The 22,576-nt window shown below is 38.5% G+C and overlaps 1 protein-coding gene and 1 non-coding gene across 3 annotated transcripts in view; both read left to right on the forward strand.

Moving 5' to 3' along the window:
* RSF1 (remodeling and spacing factor 1) overlaps nucleotides 1-22,576 on the forward strand; it is a 161,036-nt gene that overhangs the window by 115,444 nt on the left and 23,016 nt on the right. For both annotated transcript variants that reach the window (XM_003935038.4, XM_074400407.1), the window contains 5 exons: nucleotides 1,570-1,776; nucleotides 7,972-8,076; nucleotides 10,341-10,420; nucleotides 16,763-16,817; nucleotides 18,087-18,196. In XM_003935038.4, the coding sequence (XP_003935087.1) occupies nucleotides 1,570-1,776; nucleotides 7,972-8,076; nucleotides 10,341-10,420; nucleotides 16,763-16,817; nucleotides 18,087-18,196 (557 nt within the window). The remainder of the gene's footprint in view (nucleotides 1-1,569; nucleotides 1,777-7,971; nucleotides 8,077-10,340; nucleotides 10,421-16,762; nucleotides 16,818-18,086; nucleotides 18,197-22,576) is intronic.
* LOC120361017 (U2 spliceosomal RNA) lies at nucleotides 6,827-7,017 on the forward strand. The gene has a single exon (XR_005577380.1). It is a non-coding gene; the product is annotated as a U2 spliceosomal RNA (small nuclear RNA).

Genomic DNA, 22,576 nt, shown 5'->3' on the forward strand with positions numbered 1-22,576 from the left:
AACCTCCCGAGTAGGTGGGACTACAGGCACTCGCCACCATGTCCAGCTAATTTTTGTATTTTTAGTAGAGACGGGGTTTCAGCATGTTGGCCAGGATGATCTCAATCCCTTGACCTTGTGATCCACCCACCTTGGCCTCCCAAAGTGCTGGGATTACAGGCGTGAGCCACTGCGCCCGGCCCTCCTGTCCTTTTTCATGCATTTATGTGTATGTTCATAAATATTCACTTACTTAGAAAATAAATCGGACCAAAAATGTTCATTTTCTGTGAGTTTTTCACTTAAAGTGTCTCTGAACTCTTCATGTCAGTAAATACAGTATACCTTTTGCTTATTAATGATCACACAGTACTCCATAGTATGGATATACCTCAGTTTATTTAACCACTCACTTATTGATTGACATTTAGGTTGTTTCCAATTTTTCACTATTACAGGCAATGCTGCATTGAAGATCCTTTTGGACATGAGTGAGTATTTCTTTAGAATAGACTCCTAGAATTGGAATTGCTGGGTCAAGGGACATGCATATTTTAAGCTTTGATAGCTACTTCCACATTGCCCTCCCAAAAGGTTCCATGAATATAGCATCTTATTACCAGTGTCTGACAGTGCCTAGATTACCCATTTTACTCATTGGTGTGGATATTACTCATCAGAATTCCCTTTTTTATGACCCTCTTATTTTAAGCAAAATATTTTACAAGTTTTTTCCTAGTCTATGGGAATTTGTCATCAAAAGTACTACTTTTCTTTTTAATTTATTTAAACAACCAGATCATTCTTCATTGTAAGTGATCCTTTGTTCTCTGAAATATTGAATTTTTATTTTTTTTAAGTTTTCTCTTTTGTTGTTAGAATTATTTTGTTCTTTGCTGGAGAACTATAGTGTAGGAATAAGCTAAAATACAAGTTAAAACAGTATAAAACTAAGCAATAAAAAGCTGTTAATCACATTGTAAACTTGTTCTCTGAATATATATATATGTTTGTTTGTTTGTCAGGATTTTTATATGCAGTTCTGGTCCTTTTAAAATTTTAAAATTCATCTCGAATACAGGATTTAAAATTTTTACATGACAATTTGTGAGAATATTGTCATCATTCTCTCATTAAGTATTTAAAATGTACATGACCTTTGACCCAGAGTCCTCTTCAAGGAATTTATCCTAACCACAGAGATGTGTGTAAAAATAATTATAAAGATACAGTACATTGTTGACGAAAGTGAAAAACATGGGAAACAACTACCTAAATGTCTAGTAGAGGATTAGATCAATATGGTTATGTAATGGCATTTATGGTACTATTAGGAGAATATGACTAGGAAAAATATAAGACAGAATGTTTATTATGATTCAATTTTAAGGAGGAAAAAAAACCAAAAATGTAGAAAAAGTAGTCGAAGTATACACCAAAATTTTATCATAGCTGTGTCTGGTGATGAGACTTTAATAATTTTCTCCCCTTTTTTTGGTATATTGGCTGAATATTATACAATGGACATGTAATAAGGAAATTTTTAAAAGACATTATATCAAATTATTCCAATTTTTTATTTTATACAAGGTAAAACCCAAAGGCAAAGTTCGATGGACTGGTTCTCGGACACGTGGCAGATGGAAATATTCAAGCAATGATGAAAGTGAAGGATCCGACAGTGAAAAATCATCTGCAGCTTCAGAAGAGGAAGAAGAAAAGGAAAGTGAAGAAGCCATCCTAGCAGATGATGATGAACCGTGCAAAAAATGTGGCCTTCCAAATCATCCTGAGCTAGTATGTACCTGATGTAAATGAACAATACTTGTATTATAGACACGCTGAGGTTGCCCGGAGCAGCCTAACTCTTCGGGGTTTTATCATGATCTGAATTTCTTAATGATAGCTTGTATGCTACAGAGTAATTTCTATTTCTGTTTCTCATATAATCTAATTCTAGGAAGGCCAATGATCAAGATCTTGCTTTCATTCTACCTGGCTTATATATTAATATTTCCTCTACATAAAAACAATACGCCTCAATCTCTTCTCACAAGTTGATGAATGTATTCAAGTATTTTTAGTGTGTTCTTTTTAGGTTTTTTCTTCTTTCCTTTTAAATTCCTTTATAATGGTATTTCTGCCTGGCATGGTGGGCACATGCCAGGGAGTAGTTCTAGCTACTCTGGTGGCTGAGGTAGGAGGTAGGAGGATTTGACCCAGGAGTTCAAAATGCAGCCAGGGCAGCATAAGTAACTTTATAATGACATATTTGAAGTGCCAGCCTTAAGTAAATTAGGCATGAAGGCCTTACTGCCTTCATGTAAAAACATATAAGTCAAATTGTAACGTAGTAGGGATTTAAATTTTTTTTTTTTTTTTTTGAGACGGAGTTTTGCTCTTGTTACCCAGGCTGGAGTGCAATGGCGCGATCTCCAGCTCACCGCAACCTCCGTCTCCTGGGTTCAAGCAATTCTCCTGCCTCAGCCTCCTGAGTAGCTGGGACTACAGGCACGCGCCACCATACCCAGCTAATTTTTAGTATTTTTAGTAGAGACGGGGTTTCACCATGTTGACCGGGATGGTCTCGATCTCTTGACCTTGTGATCCACCCGCCTCGGCCTCCCAAAGTGCTGGGATTACAGGCTTGAGCCACTGCGCCCGGCCGGGATTTAAATTGTTTAATGGCAAAAGAGCGGCATTGGAATGTTTCTAAAACAGATGGTAAATACTTGAGGTGATGGATACCCTAGTTACCCCTATGTGATTATTTCACATTATATGCCTCTATTAAAACATCACAGGTACTCTATAAATATATACACCTACTATATACCCACTAAAATTTTTTTAACTTAAAAAATTTTTTTTAATCCTTTTTTTTTTTTTTTTTTGAGACGGAGTTTCGCTCTTGTTACCCAGGCTGGAGTGCAATGGCGTGATCTCGGCTCACCGCAACCTCCACCTCCTGGGTTCAGGCAATTCTCCTGCCTCAGCCTCCTGAGTAGCTGGGATTACAGGCTCGCGCCACCATGCCCAGCTAATTTTTTTGTATTTTTTTTTTTAGTAGAGACGGGGTTTCACCATGTTGACCAGGATGGTCTCGATCCACCTGCCTTGGCCTCCCAAAAAAATTTTTTTTTTCATTTTTAAGAGAATAAATTATAGACCAGATATATTCCAAGAAGAATAATACTACATTTATATGGAGCTTTCTTCCCCAGGAATTAAGTCCTTCTAAAGTTGCCTGAATCAGGAGAATGATTTTCTAATCTATAATATTTGTCTATCATTTGTGGTTTGTAAGTGAGTCTGTTGAGGAAATAGTCTTGTTATACCTAATGCATGTACCTGTGCTGTTTTTTTGAATAGATTTTACTTTAAAGGAAGGCTCCAGCTATTAAGTAGAAGAAAATATAAAGAAAGATGTTTCTACCTCAGTAGAGTCATGTGGACCAGAAACATTTGAGATTCTCTAAAGTTTGGAAAATTCATAACAAGTGGTTCTCCAGGCTCTTTTTTCCTGGAAAGCATTATGATGCAATAGGAAAAGCATAGGGCCAGACAGCATGAATTCAGATCCTACTTATCAGGATATGACTTATCTGGAGCTATCTTCTCTATTTTTTGATTTCTTTATTATAAGATGGGACTCACACCACATACTTCTAAGGGGTGTTTTTAACAGCTCATGTAAAGTTGCCTAGCACAGTTTCTGATACATATTATGTGCTGGGTTAAAGTTAATTCTGGTTTACTTACACTTCTCTTTCTTACATTTAGTTTCATATCTGGAAACTAAATGTAATATCAGTGAAGTTTCTCATAATCCAGTAGTTTTTAAGGGCTCATGTGAAAGAACCAGAGAATGACTTGAGCTCTAAGAAGAATTGATGTTGAAATTATGCTGAGAAGATCCCTCTAAGCATTTTACGATCATCAAGGCTATGAAAGTGAAGTCAATATTTTTATACAGAGAAAGGCCAAGAGGACATTTGAGATAGTAATCTTTTCTGCCTTCTAAATCAAGACAAAAAGCAACACTGTGTTCTCTCCTTACCATTTTCTAGTGTCCCTTTAAACTAAAAGAGTACATTTTACCTAAGGCAACAATAGCTGCTGTAATGAACTGATGTGAAGAAGTGAGAAATAAAGGCAGGGCGCCATGGCTCATACTGTAATCCCAACACTTTGGGAGGCTGAAGCAGGCAGATCACGAGGTCAGGAGTTTGAGACCAGCCTGGCCAATATGGTGAAACCCTGTCTCTACTAAAAATACAAAAATTAGTTGGGTCTGGTGGCATGCCTGTAGTCCCAGCTACTTGGGAGGCTGGAGCAGGAGAATCGCTTGAACCCAGGAGGTGGAGGTTGCAATGAGCTCAGATTGCACCACTGCACTCCAGCCTGGGCAACAGAGCGAGACTCCATCTAAGAAAAAAAAAAAAAAGAAATGAGAAATAAAATGGAGTGAGCAGAAATTATATTGTGAATGACACTGGAAACTGAAGATCCCAAATGTGGATTTCTTATGCCGAGTGCTTAAGGATAATCCTCAAGTCAAAATATCAAGCAGCTATTATATGTTAAGTTGTAAGAATATGATGCTGAGCTAGAAAGGCATAGTCTTCGTCTTAATTGATCTTTAATAGCAGAAAAGCAATAAATGTATAAATGAATATAGAACTCTAAGAGATTTTCCAGATGTTTTAGTCTAAATAAATGGATCATTACCTGAGGTTTGGAAATCTTACATGGTAGTATTTATTTAGTGGCACTTTACATTTACTGTAGAGTAGAAACAATCTTCACTTTAGAAATAAATTCTAAAAGTTTACCTGTAATTTTGTTATTTGAAAGTCAGGTTACGTTTTATAGAAACCATGTTAATCAACTGTATACCTGAAGTATAATACTAAGGTAACTAAGTACCGAATCCTGGGTATTGGAGTAAGTGGTGATGCATTGTAATGGTGTGCTTCCTCCCACCCCCTGATATGGGTTAGGACTGAAGAAACTTTCTATACTAGGTTGAGCAAATAAATAAAACATAGATAATGGAGCCATGATGAACCCTATGATGTTAGATTAGAACTGGAGATAATAGTATAAACTCCATGTGTATTTTAATAGAGGCACAGGAAGATATATGTGTCTACATATACATATGTATACATCTTAACTGTTCTCTAAGAAAGATTAAAAGTAGTTGCCATTAGCAATGAGCTTCTAGAGCATCCAGACCTTGGTTTCTAAGTACCATTATCCAGTAAAGCAGCTAGGGCTTCTTGAAGAAATGGTTGGTTCTAAGGCTTGAGCCGGGAAAATACAAGACATTCCCGAAGCTTACTATAGTGCCAGAAAGTAAGGAAGTACTTAAGGCAAGTCCTAAGGACTTGAAAGAGCTTCCATTGTGTCCATGACTGGAACAGTTCCAACAACAAATTAAATAATGATAGCTTTGGATTGTAACCCAAAGAAAAAAATAAATATTCATTAGTTCATATTGATATAAATAATTAAATAAACAAATGTGGGGAAGAAGGGACTTATTTTTCTTACAGAGTAATTCCTAATAACTTATATAGAAGGCATATGGGAGATAGAAAATCACCATCAGAATACCACAGTAATAATCGTTGCAAGCAAAATCCATAGTGGACGCTAACACTAGTGAGCATAACTTTAAGGGGAGAGAGAAGATTTTGGCATAGCTTCAGTGTATCTCCCCCTCAAGGTATTTATTAATTTATTAACTACTATAGTGATTTTAATTTATATCCATAAATTATTTTATACTCATACTTGTAGAAAACTTAATTCCCCTACCCTTGAGTGTAGGCTGCACTTATCATGAGAATAGAGTATGGAAGGTGACAAGTAGTGACCTTAACAGTGGATAAAACCAACAGATACTACTTTAACCAAGTGACCAAAGTTAATACCAGCAGTGGTAAGTCATATTGATAACACATATCCCCTGATATGATGCAGTGAGCAGGGCACTTCCCCTCTGTAGGATTCTTCTCCAAAACCCAGAACCCCAGTTTAGTCATGAGAAAGCATCAGACAAACTCAAATTTCAGGGCAGTCTGCCAAAAATATCTGACTAGTATAGTACTCTTCAAACTGTCGGTCAAAACAAAGACAGACCAAGAAATGATTACATAGTGGGGGATACTAACAAGACATAACTGAATGCAATGGGATATCCAAGATTCAGAATCAGCAAAAGGACATTTGTGGAAAAACTTGTGAAATCTCAATAGCCTATTGTTTATAGTATTGATGTTAATTTCTTAGTTTTGATCAATGTACCATGGTTATATAACAGTGTTAAAAATTGGGTGAAGGGTATATGAGAACTTTGTACCATCTTTGCGACTCTTCTGTAAATCTAAAATTATTTAAAAATAAAAAGTTTTAAGTAAAACATTAATGAGTATACTATGTTAAGTTTTAGACCTTGGTTCTCTTATTTAACTCAAATACTGTTAAAACAACTATAAGACTAATTGATGTTAATAACCTTTGTATTACATGATGATGGTTCTGAATGTAGTTGTATGCCTTTTCTATACCTCAGTCTCTTCCTTATTTGAATTTACATCATAAAAAGAACCATGAGTGTTTCTTACAGGCAAGTAATTGAAATGCTATTTAAAATGGAAATTTTTTTGTGTTTTAAGAATTCTGCAGCCTGGCACAGTGGCTCACGCCTGTAATCCCAACACTTTGGGAGGCCGAGGTGGGTGGATCACCTGAGGCCGGGAGTACGAGACCAGCCTGACCAATATGGTGAAACCCCATCTTTAAATAAATAAATAAATAAAAATAAACTTAAAAAAAAATCGCTTCTCGGCCTTTTGGCTAAGATCAAGTGTAGTATCTGTTCTTATCAGTTTAATATCTGATACGTCCTCTATCCGAGGACAATATATTAAATGGATTTTTGGAGCAGGGAGATGGAATAGGAGCTTGCTCCATCCACTCCACGCATCGACCTGGTATTGCAGTACTTCCAGGAACAGTGCACCAGAAAAAAAAAAAAAGAATTATGAGGCCGGGCGCGGTGGCTCACACCTGTAATCCCAGCACTTTGGGAGGCCGAGGCAGGTGGATCACGAGGTCAAAAGATCGAGACCATCCTGGTCAATATGGTGAAACCCTGTCTCTACTAAAAATACAAAAAATTAGCTGGGCATGGTGGTGCATGCCTGTAGTCCCAGCTACTCAGGAGGCTGAGGCAGGAGAATTGCCTGAACCCGGGAGGCAGAGGTTGCGGTGAGCCGAGGTAACTCCAACCTGGGTAACGAGCGAAACTCCGCCTCAAAAAAAAAAAGAATTCTGTGTGTGGTAGGGTAGTCTTTCATACTTGAGCTTTAAAAGTTTGTTATAAAGAATATGTTGTCATAGCCTTTGTGCCTATACACTGAATGAAAAAGGATTCTAACTCTAGGTCAGAAAGGACTTGTTATTTTTAACTAAATTTTGTAGCTTAACCTTTTTTTAGGTTTCTTTAAAAATTGGCATGGGTCAGGCACAGTGTCTCATGCCTGTAATTTTAGAACTTTGGGAGGCCAAGAGGGGTGGATCAGGAGATCGAGACCATCCTGGCCAACATGATGAAACCCCATCTCTACTAAAAATACAAAAATGAGCCGGGCATGGTGGCAGGCGCCTGTAGTTCCAGCTACTCAGGAGACTGAGGTAGGAGAATCGCTTGAACTCGGGAGACAGAGGTTGCAGTAAGCCAAGATCATGCCATTGCACTCCAGCCTGGGCAACAGAGTGAGATTCTGTCTTATAAATAAATAAATAAATAAATAAATATTATCATGTCAGATTCCCTAATTATCAGAGCTTTTTTATTTATTACCTTTATGCAAATAGAGTGCTTTGAAGTATAGTACTAAGAAATATTGAAATGTCTCTAACCTAAGAGTAATTGAATTTTAGTCATAGTTAGGTTGACGTCAGTGTGATTTATTTCAGATTCTTCTGTGTGACTCTTGCGATAGTGGATACCACACTGCCTGCCTTCGCCCTCCTCTGATGATCATCCCGGATGGAGAATGGTTCTGCCCCCCTTGCCAACATGTATGATCTAGCCCACTTCTGTTTTTCTAGTCTTTGAGTTTATGTTCAAATTAATTATAACTGTTTAATAGCTACTGAATGAATATTTTTAATCTTCAGAGCAATGTGTAAATATTATTTACCCTCTGTTTGAATTTCTACCTTTTATTAATAGCTTTTAAGTTTTCCTTTTTTGTTTCTTTTTTCCAAAGCAATTTTCAGAAGCCCTCTTAAGTTTTGTAAAATTATGGATGATTTTTTTTCTCAAATTCAATTTAAGCACAAAAAGTACCAAGTGTAGATATGTAGAAAGGAGGATATAAGTTTCTTCCCATGTATCACTTCGTTTCATCCTCTTTTTTGGTTTATACCTACTTCCTTTTTTTCAGTAGTTTTACAGATGGTGTTACCAGGGTTAGGAGAAACATAGATTCTCTTTCTCTTCTATCTTAATTCAGGCAATTTTCTTTTTAAAGCTGAAGAATCAGGCTATTTTTGTGCTACTGTGCTCATTGGGTACTTTTCTCTCACAAACTTACTTTCATTTGCCAAAAAAATGGCTGGGCACGGTGGCTCATGCCTGTAATCCCAGCACTTTGGGAGGCCACAACAGGTGGATCATGATGTCAGGCATTTGAATGTAGACTCCCCAACACAGTGAAACCTCATCTTTACTAAGAATACAAAAACAAAAATAAAAAAAATTGCCAGGCATGGTTGTGGGCACCTGTAATCCCAGCTATTCGGGAGGCTGAGGCAGGAGAATCTCTTGAACCTAGGAGTAAGCAGTTGCAGTGAGCCAAGATCATCCCACTGCACTCCAGCCTGGGCAACAGTTCAAGACTCCATCTCAGAAAAAAAAAGAAAAAGATGGATTAGGCCCTGTGCAGTGGCACCTGTAATCCCAGCACTCTGGGAGGCCGTGGCAGGCAGATCACAAAGTCAAGACATCAAGACTGTCTAAGCCAACATGGGGAAACCCCATCTCTACCAAAAATACAAAAATTAGCTGGGTGTGGTGGCACATTTCTGTAGACTGAGGCAGGAGAATCGCCTGAACCTGAGAGGTAGATTGCAGTAAGCTGAGATCATGCCACTGCACTCCAGCCTGGCAACAGAGCAAGACTCTGTCTCAAAAAGAAGAGAAAGAGATGGATTAAGCCAGGCATGGTGGCACCCACTTGTAGTCCTAGCTCCTTGGAGGCTGAGGCAGGAGGATCACTTGGGGCTGTGAGTTAGAGACCAGCCTGGGCAGCATAGCAAGACCCTATCTCTAAAAAATTTAAAACTAGTAATAATTGTTTTTCTAAAATGATGAAGGCTTAGCCAGATGTGGTGACTCATGCCTATAATCCCAGCACTTTGGGAAGCCAAGGCAGGCAGATTGTTTGAGGCCAAGAATACAAGACCAGCCTGGCCAACATGATGAAACCTCATCTCTACTAAAAGTACAAAAATTGGACAGGCGTGGTGGCACACGCCTGTAATCCCCACTACTTAGGAGGCTGAGGCACAAGAATCGCTTGAACCTGGTAGACAAATGTTGCAGTGAGCCAAGATTGTGCCACTGCACTCCAGCCTGGGTGACAGAGTGAGACTCTCTCTCAAAAAATAAAATAAAATAAAATGATAAACTTTATGCATTTTTCAGTGAAATGGACTTCTGTGGCTTAGCACAGCTTTATCAATTACATTTTTCAGGTCTGTTTTGACCCAATAACCATATAGCATTGTTTGTGTTTTTTTTCCAGTCTCTCCTTTTTTTTTTTTTTTTTTAAAGGATAGTCAAGTGAAGCAGTGGCAGTGGAGAAAGAACAAAAAAAAATTAATTAGTTGTAAATACCACTGTACTCAAACCAGCCCTTTCTCTTTTTCAAAAAAATAGTTATTGGCCTCATTGTTTTATCATACATATAGCCTTCTCCCTTAAAAATGTCTCGGGATCTTTTTTAAAAATTATAATCACTGTTACATGCATATGTCGAACCAAATGCTATTTTAAACATTGACTATTGCCAGTAGGATAGGCACAGAATGCGTTTCTTTTGGCAAAGCTGTATGTTTCTTTAACATGTGCTTTATTTCAAAAGCACTATGCTCATCTTCTGTTCAGTGGATGCTGAGGTACCTCTTTATTTAATTCAACACAAGAAAAGCTACATTGTTCATTTAGTGTATGTTCCCTTACCAGCGCTCAGAATACATTACCCATGAAGTTAACATGTATGTAATAAAAGATTGCTAAAAGTTGTTTAAAATGACCCTTACCTATTTCGCTTCTTCAGAAACTGCTCTGTGAGAAATTAGAGGAACAGTTGCAGGATTTGGATGTTGCCTTAAAGAAGAAAGAGCGTGCTGAACGAAGGTATTTTGACATATTTGTTAATGTTTTGCTTGGGAATATGACATATTTGTTATGTCATATGTGATATATTTGTTAATGGTTTGCTTGGGAATGTGTTTATATATTCTCTGTGGCTGCTTTTGCCCTACGACAGCAGCATTGAGTAGTTGCAACAGAGACCTTGTGACCTGCTTAGCTTGTATGCTTATTATCTTTCCTTTTATAGGAAATGTTCACCAGCTTTCAATCTAAAGTATTGGAACTAGCTGGGCATGGTGGCTCACTGCTGTAATCCCAGCACTTTGGGGGGCCGAGGCGGGCGGATCACCTGAGGTCAGGAGTTCAAGACCAGCTTGGCCAACATGCTGAAACCCTATTCCTACTAAAAATACAAAAATTAGCTCGACGTGGTGGCACATGCCTATAGTACCAGCTCCTTGGAGGCTGAGGCAGGAGATTCGTTGCAGTAAGCCACGATCATGCCCCTACACTGCAGCCTGGGCAAGAGTGAGATTCTGCCTCTAAATAAATAAGTATTTGTCAGAACCTTCTCTGAGTAAATATTGGCCCAAGTGTGAGACACTGTCTCTAAATAAATAAATAAATAAATAAATAAATAAATAAATGATATTTGTCAGAACCTTCTCTGAATAAATATTGGCCCAAGTATTGTGAAGGGTATGCACCTAACTAAATATTGTAGAAAATACAAGAAAACTGTAAGAACTGGTCTATAATTTACTTTGCCCTGTCATCTCCTTGAGTGAACAGAGTTAACACTGGTGAAATAAAGAGTATTAACTGCTGAATTTTGTCCTACTATACCTGTAAGAGATGTCCCCCTTTTCAATACACCATTGCAATGGTGGTCTGAAGCAATTGGAGACGGCTTCTTAGATGAAGTTCTTAAGACTGAACTTGAGCCTAATCTTTAAAAGGGGATTCAGAATCAATATGTTTATTTGCACCTTCTTTAATTAATCTATTTCTGAACATTCATTTTCACCTACTGTGTACCAATCTGAAGAGGAAAGATCAAAGAGAAAGCTCTTGTTTACATGGAACTCACCTTCTGTTAGAGAATACAGACATAGGAACCCATAATATAATGCAGACATATGAACCAATAATATAATAGAAAAGTGGAGGTATATTAAAAGCAATACAAGAACATGGTGGAGGAGCATTTTAGTTCTCAAAGGATTTGGGGTTATCACGGGAGACCTTGGAAGATAAAATGAGGTTATATCAATATCAACATATTTCAGACAAAGAGCACAAACATGAATGAGCAAAGGTAAAGTGTAAAAGTGATAGTAGATGAATGGTAGGAGATAGATTTTTGTAAAAGCTGAGTAAGGCCAAATTGCAAATAGCTTTCCTGCCTGTAGAATTTGACTTATTCTCTATAGAAAGGGGGCATTCATCAAAGGAGACATATGTAAGTATATCTTTATTTCAGAAAAAAAAAATGCAACAGTAAGTTGAATGAATGAGAGTTGGGACTGTTGGAGTAGCAAACCTATGAGTCTGTAAGACTTAAATTAGGGCTAGCATTGTAATAATAAGATGGAGGTGCTGGAGAGAATTTTCAGAGGATTCATCTGTGGGACTTGATACTCATTTATACACTAGTATGATTGAGGAAATCTAAACATTGTCTCCTGATTTTACCTTCATTTCCTACTTCAACTTATGTTCTCTGACTCATAGTCTCCCCCTCCAAATTTAGCTTGCCTTAAGGCAATCAGCTTGTCCCATGATCCACTCACTTTACCTTGTGCAAAGGTGAACCTTAAAAATGGATTCAGCCAGGTGCGGTGGCTCAAGCCTGTAATCCCAGCACTTTGGGAGGCTGAGGCGGGTGGATCATGAGGTCGAGAGATCAAGACCATCCTGGTCAACATGGTGAAACCCCGTCTCTACTAAAAGTGCAAAAAATTATCTGGGCATGGTGGCACGTGCCTGTAATCGCAGCTACTCAGGAGGCTGAGGCAGGAGAATTGCCTGAGCCCAGGAGGCGGAGGTTGCAGTGAGCCGAGATCGCGCCATTGCACTCCAGCCTGGGTAACAAGGGCGAAACTCCATCTCAAAAAAAAAAAAAAAAAAATGGATTCAGCCTCTAGAACCTAAAGGTTTTGGTTTTTTTACTACCCAGTTTGAGCTTTCTGGCTTGTAATGAATGCTAGTTAGTTTAAAGGCAAGTTAATCTCAGATCAACTAGGACAGAAAAGTACTTTGAAAATGAGAAACCCTAGGTTATTTATTTCTTTCTTTTTTTTTGAAGATAGGGTCTCTCTGTGTTGCCCAGGCTAGTCTTGGAACTCCTGGGCTCAAGAGATCATCCTGCCCCAACCTCCAAAGTAGCAGGGATTACAGGTGGCTACCACCACTCCCAGCTAAACCCTGGGTTATTTCTCTAAACTATTTGTGTTTCAGATATTTGGAATATCTTCCAAGAATATTTTTAAAAATAAAGAATGATCCTCTATGAAATTACTAGGGCTATTTTGATGTGCTGTTTCTCTTGTTTTTATTTTTGGCAGTGGAAAAGATGTAACTAGAGATATTTAAATTAAATCACAAATAAAAACTAGATTTTTTCCTTTGCCTCCATCTTACTCAAATCTGCTTATCCTTTTCAGAAATTAGTGGTTTTCCCATGTCCTGAAGCTGATGTCTCACAAATGTAGGTGGTTAATAGGCTCACCCACTAAGGAAGAGAATGGGTTTTTTTGTTTGGTTTTTGTTTTTTTGTTTTGAGACAGAGTCTCGCTCTGTCACCCAGGTGCATTCTCGACTCACTGCAGCTTCTGCCTCCCAGGTTCAAGCGATTCTCCTGCCTGATCCTCTAGAGTAGCTGGGATTACAGGCACACGCCATGACTCCCAGCTAATTTTTGTATTTTTAGTAGAGATGGGGTTTTACCATGTTGGCCAGACTAGTCTTGAACTCCTGACCTCAAGTGATCCACCTTCCTCGGCCTCCCAAAGTGCTGGGATTACAGTCATGAGCCATTCTGCTCGGCTGAGAATATATTATTTCTAAAAGCCAAGAATGTAAACCATTAAGAATTTCTTATCTGCTTGCTCTTTGGAAGCCTTGGATTCGTATTCATTTATATGTGGAAAAAGCTGGTGAAAAAGTTTTGACAGTGGCCTCATATAGGATATGCCACTGCAATTAAGAAATATTTTGACTTTTAGAAATTTATGTTTTAAAGTATGCCACAATATTTGTCTATATTACTATCTCCAATTTATTAATTCCTTTGCTTTTTCACCTACTCTAGGTAGTCCTCTTTATTTAAATGTCCTTTTTATTTTTTGAAGACAGAGTGTTGCTCTGTCGCCTAGGCTGGAATGCAGTGGCATGATCACTGCAACCACTGCCTCCCAGCTTCAAGCGATCCTCCCGCCTCAGCCTCCTAAGTAGCTTGGTCCACAGGCATGTGTCACCACGCCCAGGTAATTTTTGTATTTTTTAGTAGTGATGGGGTTTCGCCATGTTGTCCAGGCTGGTCTTGAACTCCTGGCCTAAGTGATCCACCCACCTTGGCCTCCCAAAATCATGGGTTTACAGGCATGAGCTACCACACCTGGCTTTAAATGTCATCCTTTAAGAGGACATCTGCAATTATGACTTTATATCACATACTACATTCTCAGATTGTGTATTAAAAGGGAGAGGAAAGTTACTATTACAGGAAGACCAGTCTAGACCGAGCCAGTTAACCGATGGTTGTTGGTGTTTGCTAATTCTCCGTAATAATCTGGTTAGCCGGGCGCTGTGGCTCACACCTGTAATCCCAGCTCTTAGGGAGGCTAGAGGCAGGAGGATAGCTTGAGCCCAGGAGTTCGAGACCTGCCTGGGCAATATAGTGAGACCCCATTCTCCACAAAAAGGAAAAAAGACCAAAAAAAAATCTGGTTAACAAAGCTTTTGTTGTTTATAGTTCCTGGAATACATTGTGTGTGTGTGCATGTATACCCCCACACACGTATATATATGAATCTTAGGAGCGCTAAACAGCAAAATATGTGTGTTTCTAAAATAAATATTAACTAAATTCTAGCCCTTGTCATTCAGTTTTCTAAAGTGAGCCCTTATATTCATTTTTTTAAAATCTGTGAAATAACTTCTTTAGCATTCATCCCAGCAGCTTAGAGCCGTACTTACTCCCTATGTCATATAACAAGAACATTTTACTCTCTGGTAGGTCATAATGCAAGAGCCACTCTTGTTTATGCATTCATTCAACATTCAGGCAACATTTATTTGGTACCTACTTTATGCCAGGCAGTGTAATCAAATGAGGAAGTATATAATGCGGTCTTTATTGTAGAAATCTTTGCAGTCTTGTTGAAAAGAGAAATGGATGTACATTTCAGTGAGTATTTAGTGGCTAGCCAGCAACTATCTGCAGACCTGATGGTGTGATGCTCTGTGAAAGTTGATGGTTTAGAAGTCCACTGAATGATTTTTAATCATACCAGTTTTAATAGCATCACAATCTATCTCTATAAAGACCATGAGTATTCTTGTTAGCAGGGCACTAAAGACTGCACTCTAAAGGACCTAGCCAGCCAGATACATTAATACCCTTATATAAGGAACATTATAAGCAGGGGGAGACAAAATGTTACTATTTCAGTTCAGTTCAATTGAATACACAGAGGCATGTGAGAGCTCAGCTGTCCTTGTTGAATTGGATTAACTTTGGAAGAACCAGGGAAAACACCTCCTTTATTTAATTAATTAATTTATTTATTCATTCATTCATTCCTTTATTTGTTTTGAGGCAGGGTCTCACTCTTGATGCACAGGCTGGAGTTCAGTGTCATAATCAAAGCTCACTGCAACCTCAGACTCATGAGTTCAACTAATCTTCCCATCTCCGCCTTCTGAGTAGCTGGGACAATAGGCATGTGCCACTACCATACCTGGCCATTTTTTTTTTTTTAATTTCATATAGAGACAGGCGTCTCGCTGTGTTGCCCAGGCTGGTCTTGAATTCCTGGCATCAAGTGATCCTCCTACCTTGGATTACAGGCGTGAGCCACCACACGCAGCCATCCTGGTGTTTTTAAATATATAATTTAATTAAAATCAACATAAGTTTGTTTCTTGGAAATTTTCAAACTATGGAGATGTCATTGGCTCCAGTCTTCATTTCCTGGCTCTAGTTAGCTTCAGTTGTAGCCTTCTAGAGCACAGGCCATGTGTCTACATTGCTTTCTTTTCTTTCATCAGCAAGGAATGAATGGTCTCAATGTCATTCACTGGGACCTTGATAAGGTTTTGTTTGCATAATTTTTATGGTAATATTTATTACCATGAGATTATAATTGTTTATACATACATGCAAAATATTACTGAAAACTTTTTCCAGCATAACAAAGATCTAATTTGTCTAATCAGAACTGGCTTTTCATCTCATCTTATCATTAACTTGTTGCAGCATGACTCCTAATGAAGTTGCTTGTGTATTTCAGTGACAGGTTTTATTTCACCAGTGTAAGTCATTTTTGAAAGATAGTGTTATCTTAACCCTAGGAAATCTTGAGCTCCCCACACATACTAATAGTATTAAAGTTTTATAGTTAATAGCTAACATGGGCCAAGAACAGTACTCATGTCTATAATCCCAGCACTTTGAGAGGCCAAGGTGGGTGGATCACTTGAGGCCAGGAATTTGAGACCAGCCTGGCCAACATGGCAAAACCCCATCTCTACTAAATATACAAAAATTAGCTGGGCTGGGCGCGGTGTCTCACGCCTATAATCCCAGCACTTTGGGAGGCCGAGGCAGGTGGATCACGAGGTCAAGAGATCGAGACCATCCTGGTCAACATGGTGAAACCCCATCTCTACTAAAAATACAAAAACTTAGCTGGGCATGGTGGTGCGTGCCTGTAGTCCCAGCTACTCAGGAGGGTTGAGGCAGGAGAATTGCTTGAACCCAGGAGGCGGAGGTTGCAGTGAGCCGAGATCGCGCCATTGCACTCCAGCTTGGGCAACAAGAGCAAAACTCCGTCTCAAAAAAAAAAAATTAGCTGGGTATGGTGACACATACCTGTAATCCCAGCTACTCACAAGGCTGAGGCAGGAGAATCACTTGAACCTGGGAGGCAGAGGTTGCAGTGAGCTGAGATTGCACCACTGCACTCCAGCGTGTGCAAGAGAGTGAGACCTTGTAAAGAAAGAAAGAAAGAAAAAAAGAAAGAAAGTTAAACACTTCTGTGGCTTAACCACTGCTATTAACATGAAATTGTAATTTTAACATTGTGTGATTCGTGATGTTTACATGACAATTTTATTTTCAGCAAATCTCATGTTTTTTTGTTTGCTTTTCATCTAAAGGAAAGAACGCTTGGTGTATGTCGGTATCAGTATTGAAAACATCATTCCTCCACAAGTAAGTTTCTGATTTATAATGTTTTTAAATGGGAGATTGTCCTGATTGCGCTAAAATTTAACCCACCTTATATAATATTATGGTTTTATTTTTTTTGAGACGGAGTTTCACTCTTGTCACCTGGACTAGAGTGCAGTGGCACAATTTCGGCTCACTGCAACCTCCGTCTCCTAGGTTCAAGCAATTCTCCTGCCTCAGCCTCCTGAGTAGCTGGGATTACAGGTGCCTGCCACCACAAAACATTCAGCTAATTTTTGTATTTTTACTAGAGATGGGGTTTCACCACTTTGGCCAGGCTGGTCTTGAACTCCTGACCTCGGGTGATCACACCTCAGTCTCCCAAAGTGCTGGAATTACAGGTGTGAGCCACTGCACCTGAACAGTGGTTTTAAATATATACAAATGTTAAAAATGGAAATTTAAGACCTTTGAGAAATCATCCATAATCCCTCATGATTGAAATTTTAGGTATGCAGCTAACTCCAAAATGTGATATCACATCTAAACTAAACTTACAGCTTTTACCTTTGGAGTACGTTCCCTGTTTTTACTCTAAAATTTAAAATGTGTTATTAGCTTGTTTTGCATGCTATTTATGTAAAATGACTAAAGAATGGTTCAGGGAGATTTGATTTTTAATTTTTTATTTTGGGAATTGTTGAAAACTTCAGTTTGTATTCTTCATCACAGTTTGGTTTCTATGAAGGATTACCTTTGTTTTGCATTTATTAGTCTAATTTATAAGAAGTAGATATATCATGAGTGAAAATACATGTAACGTGGTCTTGTAATTTACATAATTTGTAAATTTTTGTAATTTGTAATAAAACATATTGGTCATTTCATCTGGCTTAATTAAATCACAAGCTTAAAAGGCCTTTCAAGTTACTTCCTTGAGTATCAACCCCTTTCTTCTAAATCTTTCATTTTATTCATACAGCATATCCGTTCAACATTTTCTGTTACAAATATAATTATTTGTTAAAATGGGAAAACTTCATCATGACTCTTTTAAAACAAGTACTAATTGTAAACTCAAAAAAGCATAAGAATTTTAATATAGAAGGATTTTATCTTTTAATCATCAGCATTCTTTTTAATCTACATACTTCGTGTTGCCATGTTTATTCACTTTTGGAAGGGATCATCTCAAACTTTTTCAAACCTTTCACATGTGTGACCTAGTTGGAGATTACAAAACTAGTTATCCCAAGGAACTTGATTCTGTCATAAGTAATAACCTATATGCTTATTATCATATTTTTTAAGGAGCCAGACTTTTCTGAAGATCAAGAAGAAAAGAAAAAAGATTCAAAAAAATCCAAAGTAAACTTGCTTGAAAGGAGGTCAACAAGAACAAGAAAATGTATAAGTTACAGGTATGAAATGTATAGAAATGTTTACAGTGCACAGGGTGCAATGGCTCACGCCTGTAATCCCAGCACTTTTGGAGGCCAAGGCGGGCGGATCATGAGGTCAGGAGATCGAGACCATCCTGGCTAACACAGTGAAACCCCATCTCTACTAAAATGCAAAAAATTAGCCAGGTGTGGTGGCTCGCACCTGTAGTCCCAGCTACTTGGGAGGCTGAGGCAGGAGAATCGCTTGAACCCGGGTGGTGGAGGCTGCAGTGAGCCAAGATTGCACCACTGCATTCCAGCCTGGGCAACACAGCAAGACTTCATCTCAAAAAAAAAGAAATGTCCATAGTGAAAGAAGATTTGTTTTCCAGTTATTCAGCATGATCCAGAAGTGTATACTTTTTCTATCATGACAGTTATTAGCAATTGTATATGTACTTTTTGCCTTCCATCTTCAGTCATAGATTTTTTTTTTCTTTTTTTTTTTTTAGAGACAGAGTCTCGCTCTTGTTGCCACGCTGGAGTGTAGTGGTGCGATCTCGCTCACTGCAACCTCCACCTCCCAGGTTCAAGCAGTTCTCCTGCCTCAGCCTCCTGAGTAGCTGGGACTACAGGCACGCACCACTATGCCCAGCTAATTTTTGTATTTTTAGTAGAGACGGGATTTCACTATGTTGGCCAGGATAGTCTTGATTATATACCATCCTGTTGGGATTACAGGCGTGGGCCACAACACCCAGCCAAGGATTGATAATTTTAACAAAGCCAGTAAGGCACTGCATAGTCTCATCTCTACTTCCCTCTCTAACTCTGTCTTAGCACATTCTCCCTTACACCCCCTGCATTTGCTGTATCACCTTTAGTCCCTTTGCACATGCTGTTTACTTGTAATTTCCTTTTTGGTTTTACCTTGTCAAATCCCCATTAGATCCCTTCATAGCAACCAGCTCTTTTCCCTGAAAGCTCTTACACTTGTAATGAGTGGGGTTGTAATGATTTATTAACATTTTTCTTCCTCACTAGACTGTTAGCATGAAGGTAAGGACCATGTCTATTTTACATGGACTTGTGTCCCCTATACCTACTGTAGTGCTGACAGATAGTTAATGCTCCATAAGTACCTAGTGAAAGAATCAGTAGATATTATCTAATTTACCTATTGACACCAAAGTTACCAGAGAAAGAGATTTTTCTGTGGTCACTGTAAGTAACTAATCCTAAAAACCTTATCTTCTAAAACGCTGTCTTCCAGTCTTGTGTGCTTTCCACTAAATCATGCTGTCTCATTCAAATAATAAATGAATTATATTTTAGTTATTTGAGATCATTTTTTGGACTGCTTCTAAAAATGTGGGATAACACCAAACCATTTTTTTTAACTTGAATAAATGGAAATGGAAAACAGTCGTTTTTTTTGAGATGGTGTCTCACTCTGTTGCCCAGGCTGGAGTGCAGTGGCACGATCTCAGCTCACTGCAACCTACACCTCCCGGGTTCAAGCAATTCTCCTGCCTCAGCCTCCCAAGTGGCTGGGATTACAGACACATGCCGCCATGCCCAGCTAATTTTTTAATTTTTTTAGTAGAGATGGGGCTTCGCCATGTTGGCCATGCTAGTCTTGAACTCCTGACCTTGTGATCCACCCTCCTCGACCTCCCAAAGTTCTGGGATTACAGGCGTGAGCCACTGTACCCAGCCAACAGATTTTATAAAACTCTGAACTTTGAACTTGCTTTTTATCTATAAACTTGCATCAGCAATCATGGAGGAATTTGCCTCTATTGTTAGTGTTAAAACTTTATAAATATGGTAAATTCAGTAAGGGTAAAATCCCATATATATAGAAATAGTGCCCATCTTAGTCTTTAGAAATATACTTCGAAAAATAAAAAATATTCTTCTATATGTATGAAGTCAAAGCTCACAGATGGAAAGTGCAAATATAAAGTCAGTTCTGCTGCAGCATAACATGTATTTTTATTTATTTTTTATTTTTTATGTTTTTTTTTGAGACGGAGTTTCACTCTTGCTACTACCCAGGCTCGAGTGCAATGGCGCAATCTCTGCTCACCGCAACCTCCGCCTCCTGGGTTCAGGCAATTCTCCTGCCTCAGCCTCCTGAGTAGCTGGGATTACAGGCATGCGCCACCATGCCCAGCTAATTTTTTGTATTTTTAGTAGAGACGAGGTTTCACCATGTTGACCAGGATGGTCTCGATCTCTTGACCTCGTGATCTACCCGCCTCGACCTCCCAAAGTGCTGGGATTACAGGCTTGGGCCACCACACCCGACAACATGTATTTTTTAAAAAATCCCCATGCTGTGCAAAATTATACAGTAAAAACCGTAGGGATTATAGAAAATATGGAGTTAGAGACATACATTAAAAACTTGATTAGTAATGCATTAGAAAAGATTGGAATCTAATAATAATGGGAGTGCCATTTGACATATATTAAGTAAGACATATACAAGTACTACATTAACTATGGTGTTTTATACTGAGAAAAAGACCTGAAGTTTGTTTGTAGAAGCAGAAAATTGTAGTTCGTAAATTATGGTGTGGTGGCAGAAGGAGGTTTATCTGAAATCAGTGAAGTATAACATCAGATGCAAAATGCTATAGTTTATAACACATAGTGAAGTAATGTTACTGGTAGATGTCTTAGGTATGTGTGTTTTGTAGATTCCTGTGCAACTCAGTTCAGCTAGGGGCAGTTTTCTGCAGTCATCTAGTATTTCTCACAAATGAAATTGCACATAAATTGGCTGGGCATGGTGGCTTACACTTGAAATCCCAGTACTGTGGGAGACTGGAGCAGGAGAATCATTTCATCCCAGAAGTTCAAGACCATCCTGGATGTCATAGCGACTCTCTCTCTATTGAAAGAAAGAATCGGGGGTGGAGTAGAAGAGGGAAGGGAGAGAAGGAAAGGGAAGGAAGGAAGGAAATTGCACATAAGCATGTGTGAAATACACATCATGTTTGAGTTGTTTTGTAATATGTCAGTCATTTTGGAACTAGGTAGAGTATAAATTTATCACACAAAACATTTTATACAAAAAAGAAACCCATAGTTTAGCCCAAATTTCTATTTTACTCATATATTATTTTAGATCTTAAAGGGATCATCTGTATTAATCCACCATCACATATGAGGCAACCAAGACCAAGGGAATATAGATACATGGAGTGCTGTGTTCAGAAGTCTTTCATCTGAAGCTCTGCATCTGGGATTTAAATCAAGGCTGTTTAGTTGCATTAAAGATGACTTCGTCCAAGCAAGAGTGGGATATTTCATTTTTTCTGAAACAGTTTCGGATGCCTGAAGTTTCTGATAGTATTTGATTTTAGCAAACAAATTTCTCAGTAAGAAAGTAGTCACTCAAAAAAATAGGTTGTTATGCCACCTTACAGCTGTACCCTGTCCTCGGGACAAATGCTGTTTTCAGTTAACTTTGCATCTGGCATTTGGCTTTATCTGTATCTGCTCTTCTACCCTAATAAATAGATGTGCTATGTTTTACTTTCTGAGAACTTAAGAAAAATACACCCTATATCTACAAGAATATCTCTCATAATATTACAATTGTGAAAAATTGGAAATAAACTGCTTTAACTAAATATGATACATCTGTAAGATGAGATACTATGCAGCCAGTAAAAGTTACATTGTAGAAGAAGAGCTCTCCATCTGAAATTTGGAAGTCCTTTGAAATTATATGTTCTAATTCAGAAGGCAGGATATTTAGTTTTTAGAGATGAAGTCTTGCTATGTTGCCTAAACAAGACTCCTAGCCATCCTACTGCCTCAGCCTCCCAAGTGGTTGAGACTGTGGGTTTATACAGCCACTCCCAGCCACCAGCTTTTAGTCTTTTTTCTTTTTTTGAGACAGGGTCTCACTTTGTCGCTCAGGCAGGCTCTCACTTTGTCCTCCAGGCTGGAGCGCAGTGGCATGATCCCAGCTCACTTGAACCTCAAACTCCTATGCACAAGTAGTCCTATTGCCTCAGCTTCCCAGAGTGCTAGGACTACAGGCACATACCATCACACCCAGCTAATTTTTAAAATTTTTTGTTTTTATAGATATGGGGTCTTACCTTATAGCCCAGACTGGCCTTAACCTCCTGGGCTGAAGTTATACTCCTGCCTCAGCCTCTCAAGAGTTCTGAGCCACTGCACCCAGGCCCAGCTTTTAGTTTTGATATTGTTAATCCATTGTATGCCTGTAATCCCACCCTCACTAATATAATTTACTCTGGTGATGGAAATGTTCTATTTCTTTGATATTGAATGTGGTGACCAGTAGCCATTTGTGACTATTAAATACTTGAATTATGTCTAATGAGGAACAGAATTTTAAATTTTTATGAATTTAAATACAAATAGCCACAC

The sequence above is a fragment of the Saimiri boliviensis genome, chromosome 6 (genome assembly GCF_048565385.1).
Source record: "Saimiri boliviensis isolate mSaiBol1 chromosome 6, mSaiBol1.pri, whole genome shotgun sequence".
In the NCBI taxonomy this organism is placed as follows: Eukaryota; Metazoa; Chordata; class Mammalia; order Primates; family Cebidae; genus Saimiri; species Saimiri boliviensis.